We start from the raw sequence: 14,340 nt of genomic DNA on the forward strand, positions 1-14,340 counted from the left end.
TTTTTTAAAGATGTGCCAATAAGTACACCGCGGGGACAGCTTGATTGTGTTAGTTACTCAGCTGCTACTTTTATCTTTGTGCCTCACACAGTACAGAGCCGCGCGTTCTGCTGGCCTCTCAGAATGAAGGTTACACTGAACCCGTGGCTGTTTATACTACGAGATCAAAGTCTATTAGAGAATCTTTCATTTGAAAATGGAGCTTTGCTTTGATGTCCAAACAGATGAGTCTCATTACATGAGACCCCACTTGACCATCTTCTCAGTTCAGGAGATCAATCATGCAGATGAAAACCTGCCCTGAGACAGAAACGTCTCAGAAATGGGCAGGGCCACCTCACCAAACCACTGACTGGGGAGATAAAGAGCTGCAAATGCTCCAATCCTGACGGTTCTATTTTTAAATGTTCTAAAAAGATTTTCAATTTTTATTTTGTGTGTATGAGAGTTTTGCTCTCTTGTATATTTGTGCATCATGTGTTTACACCTGGTGCTTGCACGGGTCAGAAAAAGGAATTGGATTCCCTGGCCTGAAGTTGGATGGTTGTGAGCTGCTGTGTGTGTGTGTGTGTGTGTGTGTGTGTGTGTTCGTTCATTGGAATCGAACATAGGCCTTCTGCAAGAGTAGTCACTACTCTTAATAGCTGAGGATCTCTTCAGTATTGTGGCTCTCTTTTTAAAAAATAGTTTTAGAAACAATTGTCTTAGAAATAGAAACAATTGTTTCTTAGAAAGTTCCAGAATAATTCTATCACAAAAGCTGGCAAGTATTCATAAGTGGTCTTGAAGTGGTTTCTAAATAAAACCATAAAGATCATCCTACTTTTGAATGTTCCCAGGAAAGGAGAACCAATATTCTGCCCAATGATGACTTCTTCAAGTATCAAAAACATTCCCAAGAAGAGAAAGTGGCACAGGGGGCAGAGTTGTGGCCCTTGCAATGAAAAGAAAAGGACATGTGCTGATGTCATTCTAAAATAACAACCTGAAGGCAAACAAAAGAGGCTTAATCCTGCAATTCATTCTCCACTGATAAACTGTGCAGAGAAGCTGATCAGCCCAAAGGGGACAGCAGAAAATTCATCAGGAGCCATTACATCAACTGACATTCAAGAATCGCATGTAGCCTTAAGTCATGTTCAGTGTGTCCTTAAAGTTAAATTATAAGTTGCATTTTATAGATTTGACTGAGAAGATACTAAATAGAAGAAAGAAAAATCGTTCAGACCATACATTTAATGTGTATAGAACTTCAAAACACTCCTTATTTTTCAATTGTGAAAGGATTTCTTTTGCATAATTACATATAAGAGAGTAAGCCTTTTTGTGTGCACTTTTATATGCATGTGTGTGTGTGTGTGTGCAGTTTTCCTTGTGTACATAGGTGTGCCCAAGCATTGGAGATCAGAAGACAATGTAGGCTGGCATTTCTCAGTTGATATCCATCTTATTCTTTAGACAGGGTCTTTCATTGGCCTGGAATTTGCCCAGTAGACCAGCTTGTCTGCTTAGTTAACCTTAGGGACTTTCCTGGCGTCCCTTCTCCAGCACTGAGGTTGCAACTATATGCCATGTTACTCAGAGTTTTTTGCATGACTTTAGAATAGTAAACTCTTGTCTTCATGCTTACAAGGCAAGGAAATATAGGCTGAGCTACCAAGTGGGGTCTCCAGGCCCCTGATGTTTGAACGCATGTCTTATAACATAAAAGTACTAAGAATGATTTAAAAGAGCCAGAAAAGACACATTCCAAGAGTTTGTCCTTATGGAAGGTCTTTCACAAATATGTCACTGAGAGAAACTTTCTACCTAACTGTAAAAGGCAAATCACAGCAATACATGTTCATTATAGTTTAAATGAACTGTGTAAACTACCTTTGGTATAAAAAAAACATACTGCAATACTGCATACTGAAATGTGAACAGTAATTATTAGTTGAAAGTACCATGCAAGTGATGAAACTGAAAAAGAAATGAAATAAGATGCCAGGTAGATAGAAGAGAAGCCTTTCATGTTTCTGGATTGGCAGAGTTAATTTAGTGAAAATGGCTACATTGATAAAAAGTAATCTTCATATTCACTGTAATCCACATCGAAGTTCCCATGACATTCCTTAGATAACTAGAAAATAACCTAAAAAAAAATCATAATCAAATGTAAACACAATTGACCATGGATAGACAAAACAACTCAAAACAGAAAGAATACTGTTGATGATAGCATGGTACCCAACCCTGGACTGCTATAGAAACATATTGAAAAAGACAGCATAGTATTGGCACATAAACAGACATATACACCAATAAAATAGGATAGAGAACCCATTAATAAATACACAACAATGGCTACCTAAATCTGAAAAGGATTTCAAGAACATACATTGGAAAATGGTAGCGTAGTCAAGACAGGGCATTGACAAAGCAATGTATACATGCAGAGGAATCAGAATCAACTTAGATCCACATTTCGATCATTGTACAACAGTCAATTCAAACAGTTCAAAATGAAGATGTAATCTTTATTTTTAACTGTGTGTGTGTGTATGTGTGTGTGTGTGTGTGTGTGTGTGTGTGTGTGTTTGAGTGCACATGCCAACAGAGGCTGAAGGTGTTAGATCTTTCTGGAGCTGGAATTACAGATAGTTGGGAGCTCTTTGGCATAGGTTCTGGGAACTGAACTTGGGTCTTCTCTAACAGTACAACATGTTTTTAACAACTGATCCATGTCTCCCAGTCCATGACCTTAATTTAAATCTGAGATTTTTGAGCAAAACATAAGGAATATACTAGAATTTAAGGGCATAAGCGCAAACTTTGTTAACAGAACTCCTGTAACAGAGAACAGTCCTATAAATAAGAAGTGGAGTATGTGAAATTTAAAAGTCTCTACAAAGCAAGGAAAATTATCAACAGAGTAAACAGATATAGCATAGATTAGGAAGAAAGTCTTTGCCAGCTGTAACTCATACAGGAGGAGGATGTTGATCTATAGAATAAATAAAGCACTATAAAATTTAAATACCCAAACCACAGAAATGCCAGTAGATAAATGGCCTAATGGAACCAGCAGCCAGTTCTCAAAGAAAACACAAATGGTCAATAAATATTTTCAGAACTGTTTAACATTCTCAACTATTCGACAAATGTAAATTAAAACCATTTTAAGATTCTATCTTACCCCAATCAAAATGATTACTGTTTTAGTTTGTCTTTCTATTGCTGTGATGAAATGTTATGATAAAAAATAAAACAAAGCACCAAATCTAACAACTTGAGGAGGTAAGTCCCTGTGAGAATCATAGTCCACCATGAAGGAAAGTTAGAGTAAGAACTCTAGACAGGCACATGAGGCAAGAGCTGAAGCAGGTGCTAGGGAGTGTGCAGCTTGATTTGCTTCCTATGGCTTGCTCAATCGGCTTTCTCATGGTACGCAGTGCTTCCTGCCCAGTATATCATATTCATGATGAACTGATATGAGGGTCCTCTCATATCAGTTATCAATCAAGGAAATGCACTACAGGCTTGCTAACATCAACAGGTTAATCTATCTGGTGGGGATATTTCCTCAATTGAGGCCCACTCTTCCAAAAATAATTTTATCTTATGTTGACAAAAGCCCAGTTAGGTCTGTAAAAGTCACTTTTATTCACCAGATGTAACTGTTGTCTCAGAAGCTTGCTGCTGAGTAAGCTCACCCTTCCTAGTTCTTTCTGAATTCTGGCTTGCTGGTTCAAATTAGCTGTCTGATGCCTCTCTAAGGTGACTGATTCAAACTGGTTTCTCTTGGCTTCTGACTGAATTGCTCTGCTTGGCCTCTAACTCTGGAAATAGGTTTTAATCTTCTGGTTCCTTCATATTCTCTGGCTTATTATATCTTCACCTGCGTTTAAGCTTGCTCTCTCTGAAACCTGTCTCTATAAAACTGCTCCCTCTCTCTCTCTCTCTCTCTCTCTCTCTCTCTCTCTCTCTCTCTCTCTCTCTCTCTCTCTCCTCCCTGTCTGCACTGCTCTCTTCATTGTCTATCTTGTGAGAGTTGGACATATCCTATCTTTGACACATTCTGTCAGATTTTTCTGATTCATCACTATGTCTTCCCCTCAATAAGACATCACTTTCAAACATCAGTGCCTCCTTCTACAAATTAACCTTACCTAGTTGTTAGGGATTAAAGGTATTATTGGAGTGTCTGTATTCTATCCAGAGGGATTAAAGGTGTGTCATTCCAGTCAGATCACATAGACCTAGAGGGTCTTTGTATGTGATCCCTTGCCAGAGCAGCCATGTTGATGGATTAAAATTCATTTATATCCGACAACTACAATCAAAACAAACAAACAAACAGAAAACAAATGAAAACAAAACAATAGCAAAACCAAATGACGTGTGTTGGTGAAGGTGGGAGGAAGACTGTAAACTAGTGTAATCATTATAGAAGTCAGTATGAAGGTTTCTGAAAACACCCAATTCTAACTACTGTATGGCCCAGCTATGGCAAAGGATTCTGTGTTCTACCCCAGAAGTGAGTGTTGCACATCTGCTGTACGATTCACAAACACAAAGGAATGGAAGCAGCCTAGATGTTCATCATCATCAACAACAAAATGGATAATTAAATTGTGACATGTATGCAAAATGAAAACACACTCAGGAGTTAGGAAAAAGTTAAGTATGAAAATTACGGGAACCTGGATTGTGCTGGCAAGTATACTAAGTGAGGTGTCTCAGTCAGAAAGACAAAATCATGTGGCTCTTGACTCTAATGTTTGTAGAATCCTGATTACTCATATAGTTTCCTACTATAGGTTTGTTCAGATTTTCTAATTTATGTTTGCCATTTTGGTATTTTTTTGAATATGTATATTTCATCCATTGTGTTTATTTCTCCATTAGTATTTTATTATTTTTTATTGTTTTCTACTATACCATCTAGATTTTATTGTATCTTTCACTAGTGTCTTAGTCATGGTTTCTATTCCTGCACAAAGCATCATGACCAAGTAGCAAGTTGGGGAGGAAATGGTTCATTCAGCTTATACTTCCACATTGCTGTTCATCATCAAAGAAAGGACTGGACCTCAAGCAGGTCAGGAAGCAGAAGCTGCTGCAGAGGTCACAGAGGGATGTTTCTTACTGGCTTGCTTCCCCTGGCTTGCTCAGCTTGCTTTCTTATTGAACCCAACACTACCAGCCCAGGGATGGTACCACCCACAAGGGGCCCTCCCTCCTTGCTCACTAACTGAGGAAATGCCTTACAGCTGGATCTCATGGAGGCATTTCCTCAACTGAAGCTCCTTTCTCTGTGATAACTCCAGCTTGTGTCAAGTCTACACAAAGCCAGCCAGTAAAACTAGATACTTTTTTTGAAAAAAATATTTTCTTAGTAGTTACAATGAACAGCTTAATATAAACAATGATTAATGCTTATCAAATTTTAATTTCATATAAATGTATATATTTTTTCAACATCACACCCCCTACATCTTTCCTTTAAGTTATGTATTTACACATTATAAGTTGAATTCTTGGTTTCATAGTTTTACACAATTATATCTCAGTCTGGATACAAGAAAAGAAATACAAACAAAAATATCTTTATAGTAAATTCTTTTTCCAAGACAGGGTCTCACTATGTAGCCTTGGCTATCCTGGAACTCTCTCTGTACACCAGGCTGGCTTTGAATTCAGAGATCTGACTGCCTCTTCTCCCTGGATATTGGGATTAAAGGTGTGCACCTCCACTGCCTGGCAGTAAGGCATTACTTTTACTTGTGCTTTTGATTTCCTCCTGGAACTTGAAGCATTGCCTTCCTGCATCTCCTCTTCTATGACCTTCTCTCCATTTTTCCACACTAGACTAATTGTTATAACTTAATATCACTGCATGAATTCTATCATCTCTAAAAATGTGGTGGATAAGAGGTAAATGGGCCCATGGACACAGTCATAAGGTGGAGAGTCTTTCAGTCTTTGGAAAGTTAACATCCTGTCTGACTTCAGGATATACTGCTGTTTATGCCCAATGCCTCACATAGTATGAGACACATAAGTATTTAATAATATTTCTGAAATGCATTAACAAAAGTTTACATAATAACTAAGATCTGTTATTGAATTCTCAGTACTAGATTGAACACTGAAGTATGCACAAGTAGCCAAGTGAGTCAAGCCTCAGCAGCTTCTGAATGAGAGGATCGTTTGACGCTAGTCTGTACTTCTCGTAGCCAGTGAATGCTTTGAAACATATTGTCAAGGAAAGGGACGTTTAAGTTACTAATTTGAGCAAGACTGTTGGTACTTTTTAAATGATAGCAAAAGTTCTTAACAAAGTCAGACAAGGGCACACAATTTACTCACTAATAACTTTACACTTGCTAATTCAAAAGTGTAAAACAGAATCCATGCATCTTCATAACTTTAAGCAAATAGGATAGGCCCTTCCCTTGATGGCTCTCTTGATGTGGCCTGTGGCAAAAGCAATGCCTGACAGCTTTGTTTCGAGGCAGTAAGAGTTAGAAGCCGAGTGTTGCTCAAACAGAGTTCCATTTAATTATCCAGCTGGGGTCAATTTACTTTATTACAGCTGTAAAGCGGGCTCAGCTCAACTTGCCAATTTCCATTCCAATCTGCTTTTAAAATGTTTTAGTTTCACAGTTCAGGCATTTTACTGCAAATCTTGTGAATCATGTGGATATGCTAAGTGGGACATTTTGTCAAAAAAATGTAGATCATTTCTAAGCCTGTAATACAATTTGAATCTATTTTAAAGGTTTGGAAATTGAGAAATATAAGCTTAAATAATAAACAAGCACATTGTTCATGGTTCAAGAGTCATTTACACATTAAAGAACATTTTTCAAGTCCCTTCTTTGTGCAAGGTAAAAGGTAACAGCTGCTGTCAAAACAATGATAGCAACACAAATTTTGTATCACTCTTAAGGGTTTTAAGGGTATATTACTTTTAAAGGAAGTATATATGCAAATATATGTAAATATATGTAAGACTACATAATGGGATATCTTGATATTTAATTTAATCCTCAGAAACTCAATGTACACTTAAAACTTGTGCATAGCTATATTATAAATTAATATCTTCTTTGAGAGACTGTCATATTTTAATTTTTCTAAAGCAGTACTCGGAATGGCAGAACAATCGATTACTACATGTCCTTACTTATTTAAACTCTCACTAGATATTTTTATGTGGTACTCATTTAGGCCTGTGATGATTAGGAGAATACAAAGGTTTAGGCTACCATGAACTATCTTCCATTAATGACTTAGAGGAAACAGAAGAATCATTACAAGAATGTTCTAAAGCCCCATGAAGAAAAATTTTTAAAGATTTATTTTATATATATGAATACACTTTATCTGTATTCAGAAACACCAGAAGAGGGCATTGGGTCCCGTTACATATGGTTGTGAGCCACCATGTAGTTGCTGGGAATTGAACTCAGGACCTCTGGAAGAGCAGTCAGTGCTCTTGACCACTGAGCCATCTCTTTGTCCCCAAGAAAATTTATTTTTAGGAATGTTATTCAGTCAAAAGATAGGCCACTGAATGTCACACAAAACATGGGCAAGCTATGAGTTTCATCCTCTAGTATGAAAAGAGGAAGGAGGAGAAGAAGGAAGAGAAAGAGGAAGAAGAAAGAGGAGGAGGACAAATAAAGTTCCCAACACATTATACATGTTAATTATACATGTTAATGTATAAATATAATCAGATTTAGTTGAAAATTTAGCTAACAGCATAGACTGCTAAGGTGCTTATTCAATGATACTTTAAGGATTTTTATTCAATGATACTCATTTCAATGATTTAGGTACTTAATCCACCTAATAGGTATACCCCCAGTATAAACCTGATGAAATTGAGGCTGGAGATGTGACTCTGGCTAGGAACACTGGTTGCTCTCCCAGAGCACACATATGGTAGCCGGCAATCTTCTGTAACCCCTAACCCAGTAACTCCTACTCCAAGATATATGGTGCCCTCTTTTGGTCCCCACAGGCATTGTACACACACAATCCCCTTACATACACATAAGATCAAATAATAAGGATAATGATGGTCAAAGTCACAGGAATCATTGACAAACCTTGTGCAACTATCAAGTAACATGCTCCAAGTTTAAACTCTGTCATTGATGCCTATGACTGCATTCTTACATTTTCATGCTGATATGCCATATCCTTTACCTTCAACTGATAAGAAGATCCTTATGGCTCTGTGATTTGTGCCTTTTGTCAGAGAATACTGAAATATATGAATTTTGGGGGCAATGGAAAATTGCAAGATGTAAGCTCAAAACAGACATTTCAAGTGGCGGTGGATATTTTTTCCCAGCATTTCTGTCTTTACTGTGATACCCAGAATGCCATGTCCCCAAAAGCATCACTCACATAGACTGGCAGAACAGTAGCTGAGCCCAGCACTGGCATGAGATGGGAGTGACATAGAACTGTTGCTGAGAACAGTGTACATCTTGGATAGCTATATAACCTAGTAAAAGCTGATGCAATAGCACACACAAGTGGGGTGTTACAATAACAAAACATCCTAGAGAAAGTGGCATTGGCTTTAGGACAAGTAGAAAATCTGAGAAAATAGTTACTGGGAATTAAACACATCACTGCTCATTTCTTCAAGTGTTTATACTTGTTGTCTTTCTTTGTTTTGATTAAAAGATTTGGAGAACACTATGTGACTTGACTTCCCTACTGAACTTGACTTCATGACTAGACACAAAAAGGTCACAGAAGTTGTAAAAGATTACATATAAGTGTATCTATATCTATATCTATCTATATATATATACATATATATGTAAATATATGACTATGTATATAGATATAATGAAAGGAATCATTAAAAAACTTACATTGTACATATGGAGGAAAAAAGAAAAATTAGGACTTATTCAACAGATATGCCTAGAAATTATAAAAGTTGTTTGTTTCCAATTAGTGAAAGATGGTCTTGAAAAGGCAGTTTGAATACTAAGAGTTGAATAAAATACTGCCACACCCACTCCAGTGAAGTCTTTGTAACAAGCCCAAAAGCTTGACCATGGATCTGAGGCTTACAGCTTCAAAGGAAGCCAGTCTCCTGGGGACCTTTGGGCATTCCCTAACTCAGAGGTGGTCCAGATTTGTCCTTGCCCTCCAAGATATGATTTACTAATAGCTAAACAAAAATTGGATGTTGCTTTCTGTACTGACCGTCAATGTTCCAACATCTTAGCCGAACCCCGGCTTGGAATTTCATAGGGAATGTTACACATTCAGACTAACTCCCTGCAGCATTGTTAGGGAGACAATGAGGGATGTAGGGCATTGAAGTCTACAGAATAGAAGTTGATAATCCCAGGGTAAGGTCAACTAGATTCTTCATTTTCAGTCACCTAAGGCAGCTGAGCCACTCTCAGGAATTAGCAAGAATGGGATCTCTGGGGCATATCTCTGCTAGCCCAGAAGATTAACATGGTTGGTCATTTACTAAGGATGGGCAGGACCTTGTGTGTGTGTGAGAGAGAGAGTGCTGCAGGGAGGCATTTGAGCCTCTACTCTTCCAGCGGCTCACAGCCCCCTGGGCTCCACTGGGCCTCCCTGGTCCCTGCACAGGCCTGAGTGCTCAGAGCCCAGGGGTGCTGCACCTGTCCAGTGGCTACTGCTTTAGTCCCATTGTGTTTTCAGACAGCCTCAGATGTACCTTGACTGCTGAGCCACCTGACTTCTTTTTCATTTGTAATGACCATAAAGGTCAGATGCTTAATTTTAAAAATATACATTCAGATCCTGCATTTCCTTGTGTCATGTCTGTCATTTTTTCTTTGTTGATGTCTTGCCAACCTATGCCAGAACCCTGTTTCTCTTGTGGGTTGAGGGGCCAAGGCTGGCCAGCCTGTGGCAGAATACAAATGAAGATTCATCCTTAAAAACCAAATAGGATACTTTAGTAATATATACATATATATGCTTATAAAATAGTAAATTATATGCCTGTGTATAGATTTAGATATATTCATATAAGAGTTTAATGTTTTCACTGGAGTTACACAAGGATAATCCTCCCAGAAACTGTAAGTTGCAAAATAAAAAGCCTATTGCCAAGTATTGAGTTATTGATCAGAGAAGTCTCATAGAATACTCAAAGCAATTGCTATTGCTTTGTTCTTTATTTGTTACAGATTTTAATGGTAAGACGCAGTCAATGACAACACTACACACTTTGATTTGTAAAAATAAAGGTGGTGTTGACAGAGAAGTTTCTTTTCTGTCAGCTAGTTTTTGTAATATCAGAAGATGCTATGGAGGTACTGAGGGAGAAAAGTCATCACCAGGCCTTACTCAGCTATGATCCTCTGAGATACAATTAAGACAAACATTTCAAGATACACTCATGAGTGCAATAGTGGCATGAATGCTATGTGGATAACCAACCACTTTCTAATTAAAATTTAAGGAGAAATTTTAGCAAAATGATAGTGGTTGACTTATTCTGGAGTCTATGAGATGCCCAGCCCTGGATTCTTGCCAAGATTTATGATATCAGGTATGGTATTTCTAGAAGAGGAAACTTATGGAGTATTACCTTAAATACAATATTCCTGTCTTTACAACCAAAGATTAGGTCTCCCATCTTTACAGAGAAGTTTTTCTTGTGCTGTGAATGGAAATTAATGTACAAAGTTGCCACTAGCTAAAGTGCCTAGTACCGGTGGAGTACTCAGTCATGAATGGAACATATCCATCACACACACTCTATTTTCATAATTCACAGACCCATTGAAGAGGAACAGGAATGGAGAGATTTCCCAGATGTTGGGAAAAAATGGGGCCAAATATCATCTTCTGGAAGTGAAAGGACCACTAAATTCATGAACTCACAGCAGCTATGGTGACCTACATATGACATGCACAAAATGAAGACAATCAACATTTCATTATGCAGGTAGGAGGGGCTCAGGGTCTATCTGAAAGGCTAGAAAGTTGGTGGGTGATCAGTAGGAGTGGAGGTAGGGTAAAATAAATTTTCTTTTTTTCTTTTTCTTTTTTCTTTTTTCGAGTCAGGGTTTCTCTGTATAGCCCTGGCTGTTCTGGAACTCACTCTGTAGACCAGGCTGGCCTCAAACTCAGAAATCCGCCTGCCTCTGCCCCTCGAAAGTGCTGGGATTAAAGACGTGCACCACCGCCCGGCCAAAATAAATTTTCTTTAAATGTGTGTGACTCTTGATGGGCCAACCATGCTTCAGTCAATGTCCTCAAGTCCATGCGTATTTGAGGAGCACAAAATTGACTCAGTTGATTATAAAAAAAATAAAAATAAAAAAAGGGTATGACTTGCAAGATTCAAAGATCTGGGAGGAGTAGGTAGAGGAATTATAGGTAAACATGATTAAAATACATTGGATATTGGATAAATGTATGAAATTCACATATAATAGAAATATTTCTTAAAAAGAAAACAAATGAAATTGTTTTTAATGAATTAAGATGGTCTCAGTAAGTTCTTTCTCAATAAAAAATTTTAAACCAAAGAGGCCAATAACCTGGTAGTCCACAAACTTAAAAACAAATAAATCACTATACTGGCCATAGTTATAGAGAAGTAACCAAAAAATGAATCCTTATCATGTTATATAATTTACTAAACAATGTAAGATGATATCCAGTTGACATATTTACAATTCTCCACATTTGTTACTTTATTTCAAGTTATCAATATTCCACTTAAAAGTTTCCATCTTGAGCTTAAAAACCTGCACTTGTATTTAAAAAGTTGTTTTCAATGTGTACCTGATTATATCTCTTCTATAGCCTGAAATTGCTGGTCACATGAACTTGTGGTTTAGTTTAACCATGGTATGCAAAAAATATTAATATATGACAAATGAATCACTGGAGTGAATGAAATCTCATGGATGTTACCATTTTATAATTTAGAATGTATTAGAATTTAATATCTTTCAAAAAATTTCTTACCTCAACTGGATACAGAGGAGAAAAAATGTATGGGTAATTGGGGAGCAGAAAAACAAACTTAAATTGTGTTATTCTTTAAATCTACAGAAAATGAGAGTGTTGAAGTTAAAGATGTAGACCATATGTAAATGTGTTACAAAATTTTCATTTAAAGTACAACCATTTGTATTTATAGTCCCTGGGAACTGAAACTAATTTTTGTTATTTATAATGAAAAGCAAATTAATAAGTTTACTCCCAGGGTCTGGGATGGCTTAGCAGTTAAAAGCACTGGACTGGCAGCTTTCTTAGGAGGACCCAGGTTTTCTTCCCAGAATCTTCATGGTTGCTCTCAACTATCTGTAACTCCCTCCAAAGTATTTGGTTCCTTCTTCTGGCTTCTGAGAGCATCATGTACATGGAATGTGCAGATATTCATTCAGACAAATTCTTTAAATCTTACTCCCAGACAAAAGATAACTCAGTTAATTATTAAGGTTGAGAGTTTATCAGAAGTGTAGACTTCTTAAGGCAGAATTTAAGACATTTGCTAAATATCAGTAAAACAGTCAAGGGATGTTTTCACATCCAGAGTCTCACTATTTTAGAACAAATAATCCTGTGTTAGGTCTGTTATATTAATTCAATGAATTTTAAAAAAATTTATATACATTCTAAAGAAGACTCAAACAAAATTATTTGATATTACTTACCTGTCGGCACCAGAGTTTACGGAATATTTGGAGATAAGCCAATACCATAAGACACAGAGGTGCCATGTATGTCACCAGAAAAAAGCAGATATGGTACATCTTTGGGTAAACTTCACCTGAGATGAGAATCAAAGAGTAAAATCTTTCATTAAAAAAATTAAACGACTAAATTCTTGTTTAAATAATAGCTAAATGTAAATGCGGTTCATTATTCTCATTAAAATGTAAGTTTCTCAAATGATGGGACCGGTTGTGCTCTTAAATATAAATGTAAAAAATTTTGGAAAAATAAGTACAATCAATATTGTTGTTTATTTTGTTTATTTATTGTTAATATATCCACATGTGTAGCATTCACACTTATATTTGTAATGAAATTGAGAACTTTAGGGACTTTACAGTTAATTTTTTACCCATGTTTTTTTATATCCATCTCACTTGTCAGTAATAATTACCTCTAGGATTATAGTGATTTTCTTATTTGTCATTAATCCTAAACACAAATATATCTATCACAACATTAGCATTTATTAAATAAGTTAATCAATTAATTAATGCAATTAAGCCTAACAATATTTTAGTATTTCTCCTATAATAAGTTCTATAAATAATAAATAAGCAATTAGTTATAATTCTAACTGAATGCTAACAAAGCAAAGCAAAGCAAAGATTTCTGTTCATTTTTGCTTTGTTTTCTTTCATTTTGTCTCTTTCTAAAATTACATATTTTATCTTGGTATTAGTTCTGTCATTGATGAGGTGATTATTTAAATAAGAATGACCCTCATAGGCTTATTATATTTGAATGTATACTCATCAGAGGATGACACTATCTGAAAGGCTTAGAATGATTATGAAGAATGGTCTTGTGTGAGGAAATGTGTTACTGGATGGGGAGTTTTGAAGTTTAAAAATCCCATGCCAGGCTCAAGCTCTTTTTCTGTCTATGAATATAGCTCTCAGCTACTTCTCCAGCACCATGTCTGCCTTCATGTGGCCATGCCCCCATCATGGTGAAAATGGACTAAACCTTTAAAACTGTAAGTAAGGTCCCAATGAAATGTTTTCTTGAATAAAAATTGTCTTTGTCATAGTGTCTCTTCACAGCAGTAGATCATATATCTTCTTATCTGGAATTGACTGAATCTAATATTTTTGAATCTAATATATTTTGTATTCTTCATTCTGAAATTATATCATTTCTCATTTTTTTTTCTGTATTGTATAGATGGAACAGCATGGTGCATAGGCTGCTAGGCAGCGTAAGAAACCATTTTGAGGTGTCATTTTTAGATCCTTTCTGGGTCAGGAGACACTCATCCTCCTCATTCATTTCTAATTTCCTTTCAAGTTTATCTTGTAAAACAGGTCATTATAAAGAGTGATAGAATTCAAGTACTGGAGTAATAGCAGATAACATTCCCAGTGGAAGTGCAGCAGCTTGAAAAGCATTTGCTGGACCAATTTCAAAGCAGCTAGAAGGTCACCTCAGTAATTCCCAGGGACCAGAGTGGCTTTGATCTTTTATTTGTCTTAAAGAAAGTATCACATGCCACATGTACTACACACACACACACACACACACACACACACACACATACACACTGAGAGAGAGAGAGAGAGAGAGAGAGAGAGAGAGAGAGAGAGAGAGAGAGAG

General features: G+C 36.7%; 1 protein-coding gene across 1 annotated transcript in view; it reads right to left on the minus strand.

Moving 5' to 3' along the window:
- Positions 1-14,340, minus strand: part of Hcrtr2 (hypocretin receptor 2) — a 101,929-nt gene that overhangs the window by 12,701 nt on the left and 74,888 nt on the right. The window contains exon 4 of the mRNA XM_031344807.1: positions 12,684-12,799. Within this exon, the coding sequence (XP_031200667.1) occupies positions 12,684-12,799 (116 nt within the window). The remainder of the gene's footprint in view (positions 1-12,683; positions 12,800-14,340) is intronic.

The sequence above is a fragment of the Mastomys coucha genome, unplaced genomic scaffold (assembly GCF_008632895.1).
Source record: "Mastomys coucha isolate ucsf_1 unplaced genomic scaffold, UCSF_Mcou_1 pScaffold23, whole genome shotgun sequence".
NCBI classification, from domain to species: Eukaryota; Metazoa; Chordata; class Mammalia; order Rodentia; family Muridae; genus Mastomys; species Mastomys coucha.